The sequence below is a fragment of the Nycticebus coucang genome, chromosome 5 (genome assembly GCF_027406575.1).
Source record: "Nycticebus coucang isolate mNycCou1 chromosome 5, mNycCou1.pri, whole genome shotgun sequence".
Classification (NCBI taxonomy): domain Eukaryota; kingdom Metazoa; phylum Chordata; class Mammalia; order Primates; family Lorisidae; genus Nycticebus; species Nycticebus coucang.
Window position 1 is genome coordinate 122508903 of NC_069784.1, and position 21855 is coordinate 122530757.

Below are 21855 nucleotides of genomic sequence, written 5' to 3' on the forward strand. Positions count from 1 at the left end.
ACCCTGGTGGTAGCCACTGTTACACTAGGAAGAGCCTACCTCTTGGATATACTAGAAATAACCTGACTGAGGCTTGCACAAGGCATGGAGCTCCTTACATCTGGTTTTTTTTCATGAGGACAATTAATGACAATTAAGGTTATGAGGGGGGGAAAGCAGAAAGAGGGACAGAGGGAGGGGAGTGGGGCCTTGGTGTGTGTCACACTTTATGGGGACAAGACATGATTGCAAGAGGGACTTTACCTAACAATTGCAATCAGTGTAACCTGGCTTATTGTACCCTCAATGAATCCCTAACAACAACAAAAAAATGTATGTAATTAACCCTATCCCTGGATTCCTTGTGAAGGTTAGTGCTATCCTACGTAGCACTAACCTATAATAGTGTATCCTATCCTCGTACACAGTGGGGCTCCATGTAGATGCAATTTTGTGATCACTTTATTTTCTTATTCTCTTTTCATTGTATTTTCTCTATAACAGATCATGAAATAGGGATTTTCCTACATTGATATTTTTATTTAATTCCATATGGCTTTCTTCGATTTCCTCTTTTCCAGTTGAATTCTTTATTTCCATGTCTTCGGTTCATCTAATATTCCATATTCCTTCCTTCCTTCCTTTCTCCCACATACATTATGGAGTAACTATGTGCCAAGAACTGTGCCAGCACTGTGAGTGCAAAGGAAACATAAACGTGGCCCTTTCTTTGCAGGAACTCCTACCCTAGCTGGGGAAAAACAGACCAGAAATTGAAGACCTTTGCTGGCAAGCTGCCAGGCAGGATGTGAGGTGCCGGGGACAGGGTGACTTGAAGGTGGCTCTTCTCTCTTACAGCTGATTCTAATTAAGGCACAACCAGTTTCTTTATTATTTTTAGCTTAAAAATTTCTGTTTCTTTTTATTCAGTTACTTTTCTACCACTGTGTTCTCTTACTAATTTTGCTTTCTTTTATCCATTCTCTAAATAAAACCTTAATTAGAAAACTTCTTTTCAAGTTACTTCAGAAACCAAGGGACTTCTTGGTTTCCTATGGTATAAATGCTTGAAACTCACACAGTGTTTATATACATGAATCACAGCATCGTGAGTAGAGCAGGTCACCTGGTGTCATGAGCAAACAGCACTGAACACACAGGGTGTACAAAGATTCAAAACATGTCCCTCATCTTAAAAACCCTTAGTCCTTCAAGGCAAGTTTCAGTGAAATTTCAAAACTTTTTCCATGGCTCAGAGTGTCTCACTCTGTCACGCTGGGTAGAGTGCTGTGGCATCATAGCTCATAGCAACCTCAAATTCTTGGGCTCAAGTGATCCTCTTGCTTCAGCCTCCTGAGTAGCTAGGACTGCAGGTGCCCTACACAACATATGGCTAGTTCTCTTTTTTTCCTGTTTTAGTAGAGATGGGGTCTCCTCTTGCTCTGACTTGTCTTGAACTCCTGAGCTCAAGTGATCTACCTGCCTCAGCCTCCCAGGGTGCTAGGATTATGGGTGTGAGCCACACTCCCAGCCTATAAAAAATGTTTTAGTGTGGCAAAAAATAAACAATAGTTTAGTCTTTATTAAATGTATATTTCATACAAAAGAAATGTCGGTTTTACTATGACCAATATAAAAATAATATGAAACAACATTTGTGATCTTGGGGGAAATTAGAACATAAATAGGAGACAATAACCTAAGAATTAAAAAAGGACCCTGTGTTGGAATGAAACATACCTACCACACATATGTGAAACAATTAGAGGACAAAAATTTGACTTACAGTAATAAAATACCTACTATGTTTTAATTATTACAGAGTTACAACTAATAATGTTTTCAAGGGCGCACTACTCCCAGAAACACTTGCTAGAACATGTGACTTTTGTGTCTTATCTTGAAAGTAGTGTTAAAGATGGACTGATGGAGGAAATGTGATATTTTAAATGGAAGATAGTATGCATTCTAGCTCAGAGGCTTCCCTGTCCCATTTGGAAGATTTATGTAAGAAATTAATAACAGACAAAGTTAGGTGCAGAAATAAGGACTAGGGGCTAAGTGAATGCCTGACAGAGGAACTCACAGGTACGTCTTTTAAAGGTATTAGAATAGGGAGATGCTAAAGTTCTTCGAGAGGCCTAATTATATATATTTTTTAAAAGATTTAATTTGACACTCATGACTGTCTTCTGTGTGCTCTTGGTATATTTCTGTGCCCTGATCATTCTGTTCTAAACATTGTAAGTGTGGCATGGTGCTGTCCCTTGGGGCACACATAGGTCTTTCAGATGACCTTGGCAGCTGTGTGAATGTGAATGTTGCTCTGGAAGAGAAAAAAAATGCCAGCATGTTATTATCTGATTAATAGACAGGGATGATAATTAAGGTGTAAAGTTAAAAAGTCAGAGTTTAGAGGGGTGGCTGTGAAGGTAGAAAAGAGAAATCCCATATTACAAGCCTTATATGGCAAATGAGCTCACATGTAGTAGAAACTTAAAGGAGTGATTAAACAAAAAACAAACTGCATTTAAGTATCTTCATTTTCAGTCTCTGTGAAAGGTATGAATTAATTACTCACTCATTCACTTGTTTACTCAGTCAGAAGCTCATGTTAAATACTTTGTATGTGTCAGCTGCTCACAGAATCTATTTTCACCACTATCTGCCATAAGTAAATTTGCTTACTGTTATCATCCTTTGAATTTGTCTAAGTGGTAATACTAATTTTATAGGGATAGAAAAAGATAAAGCTGATTGAGGTGACATGCAGTATTTTGTATGGCTCTCAGTGTACTATTTGTCCTAATTAAAACAAGAAAGAGGCTTTTATTTATATTCAATTTTTGTCATGTCACATAAAAATATATCATTTGGAATTTAAATCTCCCATGCCTATTCTGAGGAGAAGTGTGAATTAAAAAAATAAATAAATAAATAAAGACTTAACGTGGTTCTACTTTAAAAAGATATTTGAGAGTAAAAGAAGGAAAAAAAACTCTTATATTTGTGAAAATGTTCTATTATTTGATCTTTTTATGTCATTGTAAAATAGTAGTATAAATTTCAGCCTAATCTGCCCAAAGAGCATTTTATTTTCAGGAAGGCTGCAGTTTCTATTATTTAAAAGTTGGAAATATGTACAGTTTCATTTATGACTTTACATGTAGGAGTATTTGATCATTTTTAAAGTGTTAGAGAGGGAATTATGCTCCTAGACACAAGGGATTAACAGAGTCCAAACTTAGCCTTCTGCTATAAATGACAAGAAGTCTTGATAAAATACATAGAACAACCTTGTTCAGGCACTGAAAAACAGTACATGACCTTAATCTCATAGAAGTGAAAAGAAGTAAACAAGGTGAACCCTAAAATTACTCAGGATTTCTGCCTAGAGGCCATTTCCTGACAGTTACACAGTAAGAGAGAAGGCAAATAGAATTTGCCCATCTTGCTAATTTAAGCAGACAGAATCAGAGTTTGGGAAGGCCAGTGCACCTAGAATTTGCAGTGCAGAGTAAAGGAGAAAGAAGATGGATCTATGTACCAAAAAAGTCCTAGAAATTAGCATAAGAATACCCTTGTGTATTTTATTGAAGACAAATCTTCACGTGATCTGAGTGGAATTCTAAGAGTCCAGGTAAAGAAAAATTGCTAGGGAGTTGGATTCTCAGAGCTGACACAGAGCCAGACATTTCTTCCAGTTTCCACCATCCAGAGTATAGGTTTATATCGTGTTGAATACATGAGGAATTAACTAAAGACTCTTAAAGGGTAGCACTTTGATAATGAGGCTAAGCTATCCCTACACCAGAGACTCTTCTGGACTTGCTCTGAAAGATTAAAAAAGGAGCAAACTGTGTCATAACTAATATAACTGCCTTCCAGTGTGAAGTGTAACACTCCAGAAAGCAAGCAAGCAATAAATTCGACATTATATGCCTCAATGTACAACATGATCAAAAATTTGTAGACAACTGACAAAGTGGGAAAATATGACACGTTAGCAGGAGGAAAACCAAGCAATAGAAATAGATCCTGAAATTACATTGATGATGGAATTAACAGTCAAGGACATTAAAACATCTGTTATAAATACATACTAAAAGATTCAATAATAAATATAAATATAATGGCTAGAAAGAAGAAAAAAACAAAGAAGAAATAAAAATAAAATATCTAAAAAGGAATATTTTAATAGATTTGATGATAATTAGACATTATAGAAATTAAAAAAGTGAACTCAAAAATATTGCAAAACACAGAGAGGAAAAAAATTAAACTAAAAGAAATGACCAAAATTTTCATACTTTATAGAGTAAAAGTATGGGAGAGAGAAGCAAATAAGAAAACAAACAAACAACAACAACAAACCCCCCCAAAAACTGAAGGAATAATGGCCATTAAATTTTAAAATGTAATGAAAATGTAAACCCAAATCCATAAATATCAAAAAGTCCCAAGCAAAAAAATAAGCACGAAGAAGACATCATAGTTAAGTTGTCAAAACTGTTGTTAAAAAGTATTGATATTATCCAAAATAAAAAGTTCTTTACATATGAGAAAGAAAATAATTATAGTAGACTTCTCATCTGAAACTGTATGTGAGCCAAGAAAGGAATAACATCCTTAAAGTTCTGAAAGAAAAAAAAAAAAGTTTCAACCTAGAGTTCTATTCCCTAGGAAAATAAAATTGATATAAAGCACTGAAAGAAAAAAACTAATGCCAGCTTAAACTTTCAAACCACGTGAAATTATTATTTTTGGGAAAATTAAAGAAAAATAAAAATTTTCTCTTTTTTATCTTAATGAAGCCTTTCTTAAACAAATAACAGCTGAGAGAAGTCACATTCTCCAGCCAGTAGTGCTGTAATGTTGACGTTCTTCAGGGAGAAGGAAATTATAACACACAGAAATGTGGATTTATAGAAAGGAATTAAAAGAATCAGAAGTGGTGAAATTGGTAAATATGAAACATAACTATGTTTTTATTATTTTAAAAAGATAATTGACCATTTAAAGCAAAAAAAATAAAATAAAACAATTCATTGTCTGGGTAGAAGAAATAAAATATGTGTAAGTAAAAGGTATTACAACGATAATCCAAGTGGGGAAATGGAAGGATACTGCCTGGGTTCTTACATTATACATAAAGGAATATAATATTATTTGAATATAGACTGTGATAAGTCAGTGTACATTGTCAATCTCAGAGCTACCACTAAAACAAAACAAAGATGTTTAGCTAGTAAGCCACTATTGAGGATAAAATGGAATGCTAAGAAAGAAGGCAGAGAAACAGGAAAAAGTAAACAAAGAACAGATGGACAGACAGAAAAAAATGAACAAATGATTGATTTCTATCCAACCATAGCAATTATTATAATAAATGTAAGTGTATCAAACAATAAAAAGGCAGAAATTGCCAGACTAGAGATAAAAGCAAGACCTAATTGTGTGCCGTTTACAAGAAACTTGCTTCAATACGGTGTAAGTATGAAAGTGTTTACCAAACAAATTGAAAGTGAGGAAAGGTTAAATTGCTAAAGTAATAAGTAACTCACAGAGATTTGGGGACTAGCAATTTTTCTTACAACAATTGATGTGAGTTTTTGAATTCACTAGAGCAAATCAGGACAATACTTGGTTATACTTTCTTAGCTATCCCTTTGTTTTTAATGTACATATTGTTGCTCATGAATGAAACTGTCTATAATTTGGTCTTTTATAATTACAATAAAAGTTTCATAATTCTTCTGTTTTTATGAATTATTACGGTTTTATTACATAGAGTTTTTGTAGTTAAACATTACTTGTTTATCAGAAAAGAAAAATAAATTTTTTACCTTTTGGGAGAACAAATACTAATATGTAAATAAGGACAAAATTAAACTTTCACTTTTTAACAATGCAGAAATAATACAATTAATCCCATCCATAAATAAATTATTAAAAAGTTTCTAAATCTAGCATGAAATAAATTGACATTCACTTCGGTACTCTAAGATAATCAAATATATTCCAATCTGCATTTTTTTTATGAGGCAGAGTCTTACTCTGTTGCCCTGGGTAAAGTGCTGTAGCATCACAGCTCACAGCAACCTCAAACTCTTGAGCTCAAGAGATCCTCTTGCTTAGCTTCCCAAGCAGCTGGGACTACAGGTGCCCACCACAATGCCCAGCTAGGGTCTTGCTCTTGCTCTGGCTGGTCTTGAACTCCTGAGCTCAAGTGATCCACCCACAGTGGGAGGATTATAGGTGTGAGTCACTGCGCCGTGCCTATATTGTGAAAGTTGCTCAGCATATAGGATGTTTTTCAGAGATCCTCTTTATTTTTTTTTTTGTTTGTTTTCTTTCCTTTAATCATAGTATGAAAACAAGTCCTCATCTGAAATAGAAGCTTTTCTGGAGAAGTCATCTTTAAGACATATGATATGTCCCTATGTTATAGGTCATAAGGAAAGGAGAAGTGAGCTGCTGCTGGATTTGCACAGGCTGCAAAGAGAATGAATATGTGCAAGATGAGTTCACTTGCAAAGCCTGTGACCTGGGGTGGTGGCCCAATGCAGAGCTAACTGGTAAGAGCTGTCTCGCTTGTAAACCATATACCTGACTATTGCCTTTCCAATGTGCCCATCGTTTAAAGGAGAACAATTATTATTATAGTCATGTGTTTTCAATGTTAATTTACAGTACACACTTTTTAATGCTCATGTCAATGAGTATTCACAGACCACTTATGAGTTTTTTGTATCTATGTTGCAAAGAAAATTCATTTAAATCTAAATAAAAGTGAATTGATGATTGGTATATTCTCCTACAGAGTTTCATGTTTTTATTTTTAAAAGTTATTCTTGAAGGTATTTCTAGCTACTTGAATTTATACTTTCCAACATTTCTTGAACTTCTGCTATGTGTGAGGCACTCTCGTAGGCCCTCAAGGTACAAAGGTAAACAAAGCACAGCTCCAGTTTTTATTTCTCTCAAAATCTATGAGGGAATAAACATGGAAAAATACAATTATTAATGTAATAGGAGTATTTATAAAGCACTACAAAGTTTGTTAGGCAGATGAGGAGATGCAGGAATTCCCTACAGAAAGTAGGATGTGGGAAACATGAAGGTTTATAATTGGGAAAAAAACATGGCACAAGTATGTAGGGTTGGTCGATAAGACATATGTCCCCGTATAGAAGTGGTCAGAAATAAGACTGATTAAGGATGCTGGCGGTGGATGGCTGAGTCCTTCTACATGGCCTTCTCATACATGTTTGAACTTCACGTTTAAGCCCAGGAGAACCACTGAGGGGTTTTAAAGCCGTGAATGACGTCATATCTGTGTTTCTGAATGATGCCCCTAGTGGTGGTATGGGGTATAGACAGTCTAAACAAGAAACAGAAACTAGTAAACTGTCACAGTGGTCAAGTTGAAAGGGAGTAGACTAGGGCAGCTCTGGTAGGAATGAAGAGGAATAAATGAATGCAAGAGATAACTGAATAGCAAAACCAATGAGACCCAGTGGGATTGGTGATAAGAGTTTATATGTTCCCTAAGATCAATGTTAATATATGTCAACTTTACTTTTCATAGACCCTGGTATGAGCTCACAAATGAGAGATGTTTGCCAAATAATTTTCATAAATTTTAGAAGTCACGTAGCCATAGAGGCTTTGTCATCTGAATACAAAGAGACTTTGGCACAGCTATAATCTCGCCCCTCCTCTTAGAAAAAGGTCAAAGAAGTGAAACTGTGTGCCCAAGGTCAGGTAACTAGTTGTCAGAAGCAGAGTCTAGTTCACTCACTCCTGATTCCATCCCTCCCTGACTGCTGTTGGAAATCACCAGAGATTATTATCATATTCCTAATGGTTGGACGTTTTTTTTTTTTTTACTTTCTTCCAAGTAAGAATATGAGACTAAGAAACCATGCAGTTTATTCAAAGCACATCAAAAATGGCTGGGTAAGTAGAACTAGGTCACATAACTAAAATTATTCTTACTAAGTGACAGTACCTTCCAAAATGTTAATTCTGTTAAAAAAAATTAAAGTCAAATGAGTAGCATCAGAAAGCTTTTAGAAATCACCTAGTACAAAGGCCCTTTTTAAAGAAAAGTAGATCAGAAAATTTTGAAGGTACAGACTGTATCTTACTCATCTTTATATTCTCCAGCTAAAAACCGGCTTTCAAGCTTTCATGTGCCTAAAACTTACCCTGGAACTACCCACTACACAGAGTCTCTTCTGCTGGTTCTGGAGTGGGACCAAGCAGAGGCTGACACAATTACTGAGTCCCACCTACTGAGAAACACTGCTCTCTGGCGCTAACCTGATGCTTCGAACATAATACATGTTTGGTAAATTGAGAGAATTAGGAAGAAGGAACTCTTTCAAGTTCATCGAGGTCAATACAGTTGGTTAATAAAAAAAACCTCAATGAGAATCTAGGATCGTTTGTCCTGGTCTAATGGTCTCTCACCCTGACTCTTATCCCGTGGTTGTAGGCAATGGACTGGCTTGGAAAAGCTGTCCCAGCCTCCTTTGGACTCAAGCCTCCCAGCCCACCCATTTTGTCTCTCTTTGGTCTTTATCCTCCTTCTCAGTGTGTGTTTCCTGCCTGGCATCTTTTTCTTGCACAAGCAGGTGCCTTTAGTTCACTGCTGTGTTGTAGACCTGAGTTGACTTCATAGTCATCCCTCTCATCTGTTTGACTCAGATCACAGCAGACTAGGTAGAGGCTCTCAGACAAAAGTGACCTCTTTATCAGGTTAATCTTAGATGTCAGAAATCCTGGCTTTGAGGTTCAAAAGTTTTTTCTCTTGTGTACATTCCTTTGGGCTTTTTCAAACTTTTCCTACTGTATTTTCACTTCAGTTAAAGCTTATCTCATACCTGAAAAAGAACTTCTATCCTATTTGAAAACATTAAAATGCAAAAAGAATCTGGCTTTAGCTAAGAATGACAAGTAAGCAGCTACCCCTATCAAATGTAGATCTTATCTTTAAGGTCTTTCAGAATATATGTTTCTCCTATAAACATGATTTATGCTTATGTTTTAATGACAACTATTGTTCCTGCATTCCTTCTAACGTCATGCATGAATGGAAAATGAGATCACATTTGCCACTTAGCTGGTGCCACAGTTAAGCACAGAGCAGGGGCACAGTACATGTGTTGTTGGTGTTACCATGGTAGCTGCGGTGGTGAAAAGAGAAAACCCACAGGCATAGAATACCGAGAATCAGTAAAAATACTCAGAAGAGCAAGGGCATTGCCTTTAATAAGTTTTTTGGCTTTATGGGTGGGTGTTTTAAAGCTAAATTTTAGTTAAAATGAGAAATGCATCTTTTGTAAAATAGTGCTTTTTTGTTGAAGTAAAATATGCTTTTTTACTTGTAATGTGTTAAGATCTTTAAAAAACTTTTAAAAGGCACTTACTTTCATATATACTCTAAAGATTCTATTATCATGAATAAAAACTGACTTTCAAGTAATTTTTTAATTTCCATTAAAATATGTTGGTTTTTGGCTGTGAAGAAAAATTGGTATATTTCTTAGAGGAAGTGTTTTTTGAAGGTGTTAATAAGTTTCTCATATTTTCTTCTTGTGAAATTGCACATTTTAATTCAGCATTTAAATTTCACACTTTATTTCCTATGATGCAAAAACAGGGATCTTTTCTGCCATGCTATACAGCTTGACAGTAGTTTACAATTCATGGACTAATCATAAATAGTTCAAAGCTACCTATTTCTTTCAAAAAGTCAAGTAGCGTAAGAGGATGCCCCAGGAGACAGACTACATTAATTTTTTTCCTAAAAAAAAAAAAAACAGGAAACACTCATAGAAATTAACTAACTTTAACCATTTTTTCCTCTATCCCAGCAGTTGCTTTGCTTTCTCATACTAACTATTTATTTAATTCTTTAGTACACACTACCACCTGTTTTATGCCAGACATTTTTTGAGAAACTGGAAATATACAGGTGAATGGAGCAAGGTCTTTATTCTAACTAAGAACTTCATATAAAAGCAGACATGAAAATAATCAGTTATGAGTCCCACCATGCATAAAATATCAGACAAACACAGAGGAAGTAGCAATTATTTTTCCCTAGGAAAAGTCTTCAAAAAGGAGGAGGTCATTGAAATATAAATACAATTTTACTTTGTAGAATTTTGTTGAATTGCAATAGAATTATTATTGATATTAATATAATAACATTGCATTTTCTGCTTTTGTCTAATTAAGGAAGTCTTACATGATCATATAGTAATATTGTAAATGTCATAAATTGCCCCAAGACACACTGGATAAAATAATTTTTGTCTGTCTTTATCTCTTGATTTACATTACATTTGACTTGACCTAATTGGAAAGAATTCTAATATTAAAAAATTTAACCTCCTGTAATATATTTGGATCTTACAAGCATCCCCATATGTTGTTCAAAAATGGGAAGATCCTCTAGCCTTCAGATCATAGTTATTAGCAATATTTTTTTATTTTGCTTAGTAATTTACAGTTTGATTAAAGGAAATGGACTCATCTGATAGTTCTGAGTTTTCTGAGATAACTCTAACCACAGACACTTGCCAAGTCCCACATTCTCAGAGCTTCTGACATAGTATGCACGCTTCCCACGAAGTCTCCTCCTTTTGAGTTCTGGGGGTCAGATAGACACTACTCACCACTGGGTGATAAATCTGCTTTTTAAACTTCAAAGTAGCACCACCCCCTGCCAAAAAAAATCACATTATATTACATACGTGGGTAATATGGATGTTAGAGCTAATTCCCTCAACATGGCAAAGCTAATGCTTCTCAAATTTAGGATGTCAAAAAAAGAAAAGACAGAAGATGGAAGGGAGGGAGGGAAGGAAGGAAGGAAGAAAGGAAGGAAGGAGAGAGAAAGAGGAAGAAGAAAAAACCTCCAACTTTTAAGAAGCATATTAAAAATGTAAGTTATCAGTTTCAATCACTAGGGGGTTCTGTTTTGTGTAGTTCTGAATTGATATTGAAGTGCATCATTTCTACACATGGGAAAAAAAACCTATAATCTTCTCAGGAAATATAGAATCATAGTGGGGTTGCAGGTATGTTTCAGGGTATCGTCAGGACAAACTTCCACTGTTACAACATAAGAACACTTACATTCCCTGTTAGCAGAAGAACATTTTTCTTCGTTTGTATATGATACCGTAATTTTGTAAGTGGACTTATACAACTTTATGATTACTGATGAAGACGTGTTAGTGTCTGTCTTTGACTTTTGGCTGTGTTATGGGAACTTGGATTTATGATATGCAGCTTAGTATTGAAACTCCATTAGTGTCAACTAAATCCTGCTTACTGATTTCATTGATAACTGATTAAACAGCCTGACTTGGCTACATGACATGAAGGTGATTAAAGATTCCACTGCGAACTTCTGTCTTAGTTGATTCAAAGCCAATATTCATTGTACAGCTCTTGGTAGTTCAGTTCATAGATGAAGGATGTCCATGTGTAAAGCAGGACCTAGAAAGCCTGCCTTTGGATATTGCTTGGTCCTGATCTGCTCTTTCTCTTTGCATTTTACCTTTTGTCTTCAAATAAAATGATGACATCAATTTCTTCTACAAGTCTTCTGACTCTTCTCAAATATCTGAACTCATGAAGTCTCTGGATTGGGACTTCTGCAAAGAGTCTTCTCTTTGCAGGGACTTCTCTGGATACTCTGAAAAGAGTATCATCAGAAAAGTTAGTGAAATATACCTTTATGTATTATTTATTAAATTATCTCTACTAATAATAGTTTGATATAACTGAATTATTAAGATAGGCTCAGGCAAATTCCTATTACTAGCAAAGAAAACAGTAAAGACAAACTCAAATTTGTATAATTTTGAATCAGTAAAGAAAAAATATATATAAGCAACTGTATACATAGGAGTGTATGATATACCCAAGAATCTTCTCTTTCTTTCTTTTTTTTTTTTTTTACTGTTGGGGATTCATTGAGGGTACAATAAGCCAGGTTACACTGATTGCAATTGTTACGTAAAGTTCCTCTTGCAATCATGCCTTGCCCCCATAAAGTGTAACACACACCAAGGCCCCACCCACTTCCCTCCTTCCCTCTTTCTGTTTCCCCCCCCATAACCATAATTGTCATTAATTGTCCTCATATCAAAATTGATATTGGATTCAAAATTGACATAGGATTCATGCTTCTCCATTCTTGTGATGCTTTACTAAGAATAATGTCTTCCACGTCCATCCAGGTTAATACGAAGGATGTAAAGTCTCCATTTTTTTAATGGCTGAATAGTATTCCATGGTATACATATACCACAACTTGTTAATCCATTCCTGGGTTGGCAGGCATTTAGGCTGTTTCCACATTTTGGCGATTGTAAATTGAGCTGCAATAAACAGTCTAGTACAAGTGTCCTTATGATAAAAGGATTTCTTTCCTTCTGGGTAGATGCCTAGTAATGGGATTGCAGGATCAAATGGGAGGTCTAGCTTGAGTGCTTTGAGGTTTCTCCATACTTCCTTCCAGAAAGGTTGTACTAGTTTGCAGTCCCACCAGCAGTGTAAAAGTGTTCCCTTCTCTCCACATCCACGCCAGCATCTGCAGTTTTGAGATTTTGTGATGTGGGCCATTCTCACTGGGGTTAGATGATATCTCAGGGTTGTTTTGATTTGCATTTCTCTAATATATAGAGATGATGAACATGTTTTCATGTGTTTGTTAGCCATTCGTCTGTCGTCTTTAGAGAAAGTTCTATTCATGTCTCTTGCCCATTGATATAAGGGATTGTTGGCTTTTTTCATGTGGATTAATTTGAGTTCTCTATAGATCCTAGTTATCAAGCTTTTGTCTGATTGAAAATATGCAAATATCCTTTCCCATTGTGTAGGTTGTCTCTTTGCTTTGGTTATTGTCTCCTTAGCTGTACAGAAGCTTTTCAGTTTAATGAAGTCCCATTTGTTTATTTTTGTTGTTGTTGCAATTGCCATGGCAGTCTTCTTCATGAAGTCTTTCCCCAGGCCAATATCTTCCAGTGTTTTTCCTATGCTTTCTTTGAGGATTTTTATTGTTTCATGCCTTAAATTTAAGTCCTTTATCCATCTTGAATCAATTTTTGTGAGTGGGGAAAGGTGTGGGTCCAGTTTCAGTCTTTTACATGTAGACATCCAGTTCTCCCAACACCATTTATTGAATAGGGAGTCTTTCCCCCAAGGTATGTTCTTGTTTGGTTTATCAAAGATTAGGTGGTTGTAAAATGTTAGTTTCGTTTCTTGGTTTTCAATTCGATTCCAAGTGTCTATGTCTCTGTTTTTGTGCCAGTACCATGCTGTCTTGAGCACTATGGCTTTGTAGTACAGACTAAAATCTGGTATGCTGATGCCCCCAGCTTTATTTTTGTTACAGAGAACTGCCTTAGCTATATGGGGTTTTTTCCGGTTCCATACAAAACGCAGAATCATTTTTTCCAAATCTTGAAAGTACGATGTTGGTATTTTGATAGGAATGGCATTGAATGGGTAAATTGCTTTGGGAAGTATAGACATTTTAACAATGTTGATTCTTCCCATCCATGAGCATGGTATGTTCTTCCATTTGTTAATATCCTCTGCTATTTCCTTTCTGAGGATTTCATAGTTTTCTTTATAGAGGTCCTTCACCTCCTTCGTTAGGTATATTCCTAGGTATTTCATTTTCTTTGAAACTATGGTGAAGGGAATTGTGTCCTTAATTAGCTTCTCATCTTGACTGTTATTGGTGTACACAAAGGCTACTGACTTGTGGACATTGATTTTATATCCTGAAACATTACTGTATTTTTTGATGAATTCTAGGAGTCTTGTGGTTGAGTCTTTGGGGTTCTCTAAGTATAAGATCATGTCGTCAGCAAAGAGGGAGAGTTTGACCTCCTCGCAAGAATCTTCTGATGATCTTGCACAGAAAACCATTGTATGGTCATCAGCATGCCCCAAGGTCATCAGGCTAGCATTCAACTTCCATGACCATTCTGTTTCTGGAGGCTTTCTGCAGAACTTCAGTTTAAAATAACCAGTGGATATAATCCAGTAATATTAAGCCCCCTTTCATTTTTCCAGGGGATTGGGAATCATGAAGAAGACATCCTTGCAAAGTTTAAATTCGTGAATAAATGTTCCAGGGAAAATGTCATCATATCACTGGATTCTTAAATTGGAATGTTCCAACTAAGAAATAAAAATTTAATCATAGTTTAACCGTTGTGGCTTTTCAATAAGAAGTCTTTCAACCAATTCAGAAAATAAACGCACTATTTAAACTAGTACATATTCATAAATCATAGAGGGAGACCATCCATTTGGAGATGCTCAAGGGATTCTTTTGCAATTTTATCAGTCAATTCCCTACCTTTACAATTTTTCCAGATTGATTACAAATGAAACATTTTCTGCTATCCTGGACATGTTTTCCCATTAGTATTCAATTTTGTCGTCAATTCTTCCTTCCTGGATTATTTAGTTTCATTTTTCATGAGGATTTTATATGTTGTCCATTAGATATTTTATCTAGTGCTACCAGATTGCCATTCTGGTTTTCCCAGCATTGTCTTCGTGGATCTTACAACATGATTATTCTAAAATATTGTTTCCCCTGGCCTGGTTTTGAATCCTTGAACTTCTCCAAAGATTTTTGATAATTAATAAATTATTATTTTTTAAGAGACCCTTGGTAAGACTTTTAGGCTGAATAGTCTGCTCAGCTCAGTCATCTCCAGGATATTTATGTTTCTAAACTATTTTTATAGTATCTACTCTTTCTACAGAGCCCCTTTCACTCTGAGTCTCAACCTTTATGGTAGCAGTTATTTTATGTAACGTCAAATTATTAAAATTGCTTATCTTCAAAGAGTACATAAATACTTTAAAAATGTTTTTATAGCATATTACATAAGTGAATCATTCTGGAAGCATACTAGTTATGAGTTTATATCTTTTCCTTTACTCCAACAACTTGATATGCCGTAGAAAAGGGTACAAAAGAAAAATTAGTTTGAAGTGCCAGATTTTGTAATACTGACTTTTTATTGCATATCAAACTTAGTTTCCCGTTTCATTTTTATTATAATAGAAAACCCATAGTAAGACACTATTAAGTCAAAATTTAGTACTAGAGTCTTCAACATTCTATTTTGAGCAGGGACATTTTTTGAATTACATGAACACAATTCTGAGATTTTCCTTCCTTGATTAAGGTTTACAAAGTTGCTATACAATGAGTACTATATCAGTGGATAGTAACAAGGGAAGAAGTAGCAATAATATATAATTAGTTAATTAGCTAGTAGATGATGTTGGACAGTTTCTGTTAATAATGGGGATTTACTGCATATGTTAACATTAGATGTAAAGACCTAAAGGTGTTTTTGCTAATTTAGCTTATTTTGCAATTGCCCTTAGGCATGAAGTCCAAGCATTGGCTATTGAATTACCTTTGAATTTAATGGTGTAATTGGCTGTCCAATTCATTCTTTAAAATTATTCTAGAATTTAGTAGCTTGAAAAACATACGTTTATTATTTCATATTTTCTGTGTGTCAGGAATTAGCAAAATATAAACCTTGAAGCTTGTAGGACTGAGGACCCCAGTATTTTACAGGTGTTTAGATGGAGACTGCCCTTAATTCTTTGCTATGTTGACCTCAACAACATAGTAGGTTGCTTCATCAGAACCAGCAATAGGGAGTTTGCTAGTCAGATGGAAATCATTACCTTATGTAACCTAATCTTCATAGTGACATCCCATTAACTTTGGTATATTCTGTAGACCCTGTTTATACTCAAGGGGAGAGGGTTACACAAGGGTATAAATGCCAGTGGGGATCACTGTAGACCATCTTAGAAGCTGCCCACCGCAGGCACAATGGTTCTTCAATGATGACATGTTGTTAAGTTAGTACAGTTAAAACATGGTGTAACCTTTTAATACCTACATAAAAAGAAAGATTCATGAAAATCTAGGTACTTAGGATGATCTATTCCAACTACTGAGGAACATTGATATGCTGTGTTAGAATCCATCTTCTTATATTTGTAGGGTCTTTTGCCCTTAGCGATTCTGGGACAAAAGCTTCAATAATCTTTTAAATTATACATAATGTGGGTAATTTCATGTCTGGAGCAGCTATAATTTGATCATGTGTAGGGACAATACAATTTGTAGAGTTTTTGTAATAAAGAAGAGAATAAAGAAGTATTCTTCCAATAATATCTCAGCTCTAGGCTGGGACATAGGAGTGTCTTTATTATTTAAGTGGTCTTATTCAATCCAGGTTTTTTGTTTTCCACTAATAATGAAATTATTGGCAGACATAAAGGCAACCATATTAATAAGAGAGAGTTATTGCTTTCCTTGGGATTTCAGAGAAAGTATAACCAATTCTTGAGTGCCAATGTCTGCCATGGAGTTAAGTCCTTGGAAAGATCTTGGGTAACTGTCCAAGTTTGAGCCAATTTTTCTAAGTGACACTTCTGCTTATGGTGTCTACAAGTTACCTTTGAAGAGATTCCTAAGTCATAGAGAATAGAGACTATTTTATTTGGTTTACCTAAAGATCCACAATTATATTGATTTCTAGCTTATTTTCTGAATCTATCTGAAAATGTCCAACCACATACCAGATGTTTTATAAATTTGAAATTTGACACTTTAACTTCTTTTCTATTTGATTCCACTTATTTAGGTGTCTAAGACCTTATACAGAAGAGAAGATATGGTCCTTCTTAGTCAGTTGCTGACTTTAATATTTATTAAAAGGAAAGCTTCTGAAAGTGCCTTATGTAATGCATTTTCTATTTTTGTTTTGTCAATTTCGCAACACTGAGTTATTTAAATCTTCACTTTTCTACTCTGCTGCTCTTCAACACTTTTCTTCACGAGAGGCTAACAATTAATTAGGACATATTTGTTGTATGAATAATAAGTATCTTGTAAAAATCCTAAATATTTTCCCCTGAATCCTTGAAGTTTAGAAAAACCATCCATTATACAGTTCTTAATTTGGCTCTAGACCAGGGTTTTAATTCAACTTCTATAGATATGACTTAGGTTCTAGAAATTTTAAAATATAACATTCATTTCTAAAAAAACCCTCTGAGGATAGAGAAGCTCCTTTAGGAAACCAGGTAAAGTTGCATAGGAAAAGAAAGAAATGCAAAGAGGGTAGATTTCAGAAGGTTACAAAGACCTTGACAAAAAGTATCTCAGAATTTTAACTTTTTTCAGCATGCCAATTAACGGAGCTGTGACTATTTGGTATTTTCTCTCTTTATTTGTCTAGCGCTCCTTTTAAACATTTTAATTTATTGATTTTGTCATATCAAATGTCTTTATATGGCCATTGTTATTCTAAATTATCTATCTATCATCTATGTTATCATCTACCTGCCCTTTATTAGGGAAACAAGAAAATGTAGGATTAAAGTGTGACCTTATATGGGAAGCAGAGATTCTTCCAGAAAGAGATTGAGACATAGACAAATTCCTGATACACAAGAAGAGAGGGCCCAGATGTCAGTTAAGAGTTGGTGTTTGTGAATAATATTTTAGATTCCCCAAGCAAATAGAGTATAGAAAAAAAGCATTACACAATCACTAAATAGTGACTGTCTCACACTGCCAACACAGGGAGTATTGTCATAAAGATTTTTTAAGGAACTTGAAGCTAGGAGCAATCAATCACTTTTTATAAATTGGTCGGCAACTTAATGACTCTCCAAACATTAACACCCAGAGCTGGTTTGGATGGGACATGTCCCAGGCCTGTGCCTCCACTTGATCTTTACAGACCAGTCCTTCAGACATTCAACAGAGAATGTAATTGAAAACAAAACAAAAACATTGAAAAAATACTTTGTGTATATAGGTAAACAAGAGCAAAAGCAAATAAAACAGCAGGGGAATAAGCAGATATGGAAAAAATTATTCACTAAATGTGTGCATCTCCAAAGAAAAATGTTTGTTGACATTATAAGAAGCTTATGTTTAATTACCAAATGGCACACATTAAAAGCAAAGATGGAATTACTTAATATAAAGATATAAGTGTAATTTCCTTACAAAAAGACCCAAGTTTAATGACTATATACCTACGTGAGTACAAATCTCAGCATAACCAAATAAATTCAGCACTGAGATCTTAGTAAAATTACCCATGGTGGAATGTTGTGTACATGGTAGCTTATGGGAAAGAAAGAATTTGGGGATGAGAGGCCCATGAGTGAGTCTGTTGCTCAGAATATCTCCTAGAATGTTGCCAGATAAGGGTCTTCAAAATGGTCTTGGTGAAAGCTTTACAAATATGAAAGATGGTGAACTAAATACATAAAATTTTACAAAGAAATGCAAAAGCTGAATTTATTGCTTGTATTTTTATCACTTCGTAGGGGAGAGCTATGCTAGCCAGATAAACTACTCTGAGTAGATAAGACTGCTCATCTTGCCTGGGGCTTTTGGAAAGTGTGGAGCTTAGGGATTGAATAATTTTCAGAGCATAAGCGGGTTGACATCATCTGTAGAAATGCAATTACTCATGTGAGACTATTGTTGATTGGATGGCATCATTCACTGGAGTGATTGTGTCCCTGCCTGGGTGATTATCAAAAGCAAGGATTGAGATCGTCTGGGTGGCATGCAAAAACATGTTTATTGAGGCAAGTTGTTGTTGTTTGACCAAACATGTTTAAGACAGGTTCTGGGGATTCTTTGTTTCCATGTTTACAGAACTCAATAGTGCTTTCCTAAATTTACGAAAATGATTTTATTCTCACAATTTGGAAAATACTGGCCCGAACCAAGGAGGGACTGTTTTCAGGGCCTTATTAATTTTTCTCTCACTTTGAGATGCAATACAGATTGTATTTTTCATATAGAGGGAAAAGGTAAGCTGGTCAGTTAGAAACACAACATTGGTCTCTCCTTTTAAGAGATGGGTGAAGGGAGATTTCATTTTTCCTGGTATATCTGTACAGGCTACTGACTCAAAGGGCTTCCGGAAACAGATCATTCGTGACTAAAGAAAAGAGATGATATTTAATGTGAGTAATACAGAGTTATGTGATAAATAGAAAAATGCAGATTCCCTAAATAATCCAAATTAACTTTATGTTTGAAATACTTTACTGGCCAAAATATACTGTCTCTGAGCTGTACTTGCCTATGGACAATGACTATGTAAAAATAAAAATATTGCCAGCTTTTTTGTTACTAACTTATTCTATTACATTATCACCATTCACTGGAAATGCAGTTTTGTTTGGTTTCTTTTTTTCCAAAAATGTAAAACTGAGTTCCAACCACAGAGTGGCATCTACTTATAACAATTAAAAAAAAAAAAAATGATGATGCTGGAAGAAAAAATCATGTTAATACGTTCAGGAAGGTCACTGTAGGTTTGTGATTAGATTAGATTTGGAGACAGTATTTCCAATGTTGTGTCTTTATTTGTGAAACAGTGAAGTGTCTTTCAGAAACGTAGAATGACATAAACCGTGAATGCTACAGACACAGCTGTGTCTCTGGTGGCTAGTAAGCACTGTCTACCAGTCAGCAGGAACCTTGGATTCACCTTGAACACCTTTTTCCCCTGGCAGGCTGTGAGCCCATCCCTGTCCGCTACCTCGAGTGGAGCAACATAGAGTCCATCATCGCCATCGCCTTTTCTTGCCTGGGCATCCTCGTTACCTTGTTCGTCACCCTCATCTTCATACTGTACCGGGATACACCGGTGGTCAAATCCTCCAGCCGGGAGCTCTGCTACATCATCCTGGCTGGCATCTTCCTGGGTTACGTGTGCCCCTTCACGCTCATTGCCAAACCTACCACCACGTCCTGCTACCTCCAGCGCCTCCTCGTCGGCCTCTCCTCTGCCATGTGCTACTCGGCATTAGTGACCAAAACCAACCGCATCGCGCGCATCCTGGCTGGCAGCAAGAAGAAGATCTGCACCCGGAAGCCCCGGTTCATGAGTGCCTGGGCCCAGGTGATCATCGCCTCGATTCTAATCAGCGTGCAGCTGACTCTGGTGATAACCCTGATCATCATGGAGCCGCCCATGCCCATCCTGTCCTACCCAAGTATCAAGGAAGTCTATCTTATCTGCAATACCAGCAACCTGGGCGTGGTGGCTCCTTTGGGCTACAACGGGCTCCTCATCATGAGCTGCACCTACTATGCCTTCAAGACCCGCAACGTGCCCGCCAACTTCAACGAGGCCAAATACATCGCCTTCACCATGTACACCACCTGCATCATCTGGCTAGCTTTTGTGCCCATTTACTTTGGGAGCAACTACAAGATCATCACAACCTGCTTTGCAGTGAGCCTGAGTGTAACAGTGGCCCTGGGGTGCATGTTCACTCCCAAGATGTACATCATTATTGCCAAGCCCGAGAGGAATGTCCGCAGTGCCTTCACCACCTCTGACGTAGTCCGCATGCACGTGGGCGATGGCAAGCTGCCCTGCCGCTCCAACACTTTCCTCAACATTTTCCGAAGAAAGAAGCCAGGGGCAGGGAACACCAAGTGAGTTATCGGACCTGGGTTTGTCTCCCTTCTATTTCCTATCTCTCTCTCTCTCTCTCTCTCTCACATCCCCACATCCCCGTTCTTTTTCTTTCTCTCCCTGCCTATTTTCTTCTATTGGTCTGAAATATTTTCTTCCATTTTCCCAATGTTTTTTTCCTTCCTTTCTTAATATTTTTCCCTTTTCCAATCTCACATTCTGTTTCAGTAGGAATGTAGATCTGAAGGTCCTCTTGGTTTTCAAGGTGATTGGAACAACAAACAGCTGAGCATGTTCTTGTTTTTTTGCCCCAAACTTCAGTTCTACCAGTAACTTTTCCCTTTCACGTCGGTCCTCCCTCTACAGAGCATCAACATAGCTCTGGAGTCTAGGTCAGAGCTTAGACCCATGGTGAGAATAAATTCTGATTTATTTTTATCATTCTGGAAACACATTATTATGCATCTGGGTGGAAGGGAAGGAAACTTAACACTTGGGGAAATTGCCATTTCAAAATTCGATTACAACTACATCCCCAGTATGTCCTGAAAAAGGCCCCTTGAGCAACTGTCTTATCATAGCTCTCATTTTTTGAACTTTAATGTATATTATCCTAAAGATATTCTGAAATACTATGTGTGAATTGGGCCATCTCTACTACAAGGTCATGAGCAGAATGGTTTCTTAGTCACCAAGTACCCCAAGAAAATAGTAATAATAAGGGACCAAATGGGGGTGATGAGCCCCCAACTTGAGAGCTGGTGTGAACATCGAAGTCCAGGAGATTTCTATTTGGATAGTTCTTCCAGGCAGTTTGTGTAATAAAACCTTTTCCATGGTTTTCCTGATTTTGTTTTGAGAAGCATATGTTAAAATTTGCGTGGGTCATCTCTTTTGGAGAGCCATGAGAACAAATTTCATGTAACACTGTTAATTTTTAAAATGTCATAGATGCTTAGAGCTTCTAAGGGTCATTGGATTATTCAAAAATTAAGAATGTGTTCTTAGCATCATCAGTTTTGATCTTTCAAACAATCTTCACAGAAATGAAGACTTTTAATAGAAATAAGTATAACATACACATCATTTCGTAATTATTCTAGCCACCTAAGCCCATCAACAAGGGGTTGCATGTCATTTCCCCCGTTTTGTAGATGAGGAAGCTAACCACTGTGAACCTGTGTCACTTTGAAATGTAATTCCACTTCGCCATTCTTTGCCAAGGTCTCCCCTGGCTGAAATTTCTCATCTTAACACATGCTAAAAAATCTACATGCCTTAAGCTTCTGTGTTTTGTATCTTTATTTGCCAAGCAGCAACATGT

At 36.2% G+C, this 21855-nt stretch overlaps 1 protein-coding gene across 2 annotated transcripts in view; it reads left to right on the plus strand.

The window, feature by feature from the left end:
• GRM1 (glutamate metabotropic receptor 1) overlaps positions 1–21855 on the plus strand; it is a 378348-nt gene that overhangs the window by 322877 nt on the left and 33616 nt on the right. For both annotated transcript variants that reach the window (XM_053592650.1, XM_053592651.1), the window contains exons 7-8: positions 6431–6557; positions 19621–20551. In XM_053592650.1, the coding sequence (XP_053448625.1) occupies positions 6431–6557; positions 19621–20551 (1058 nt within the window). The remainder of the gene's footprint in view (positions 1–6430; positions 6558–19620; positions 20552–21855) is intronic.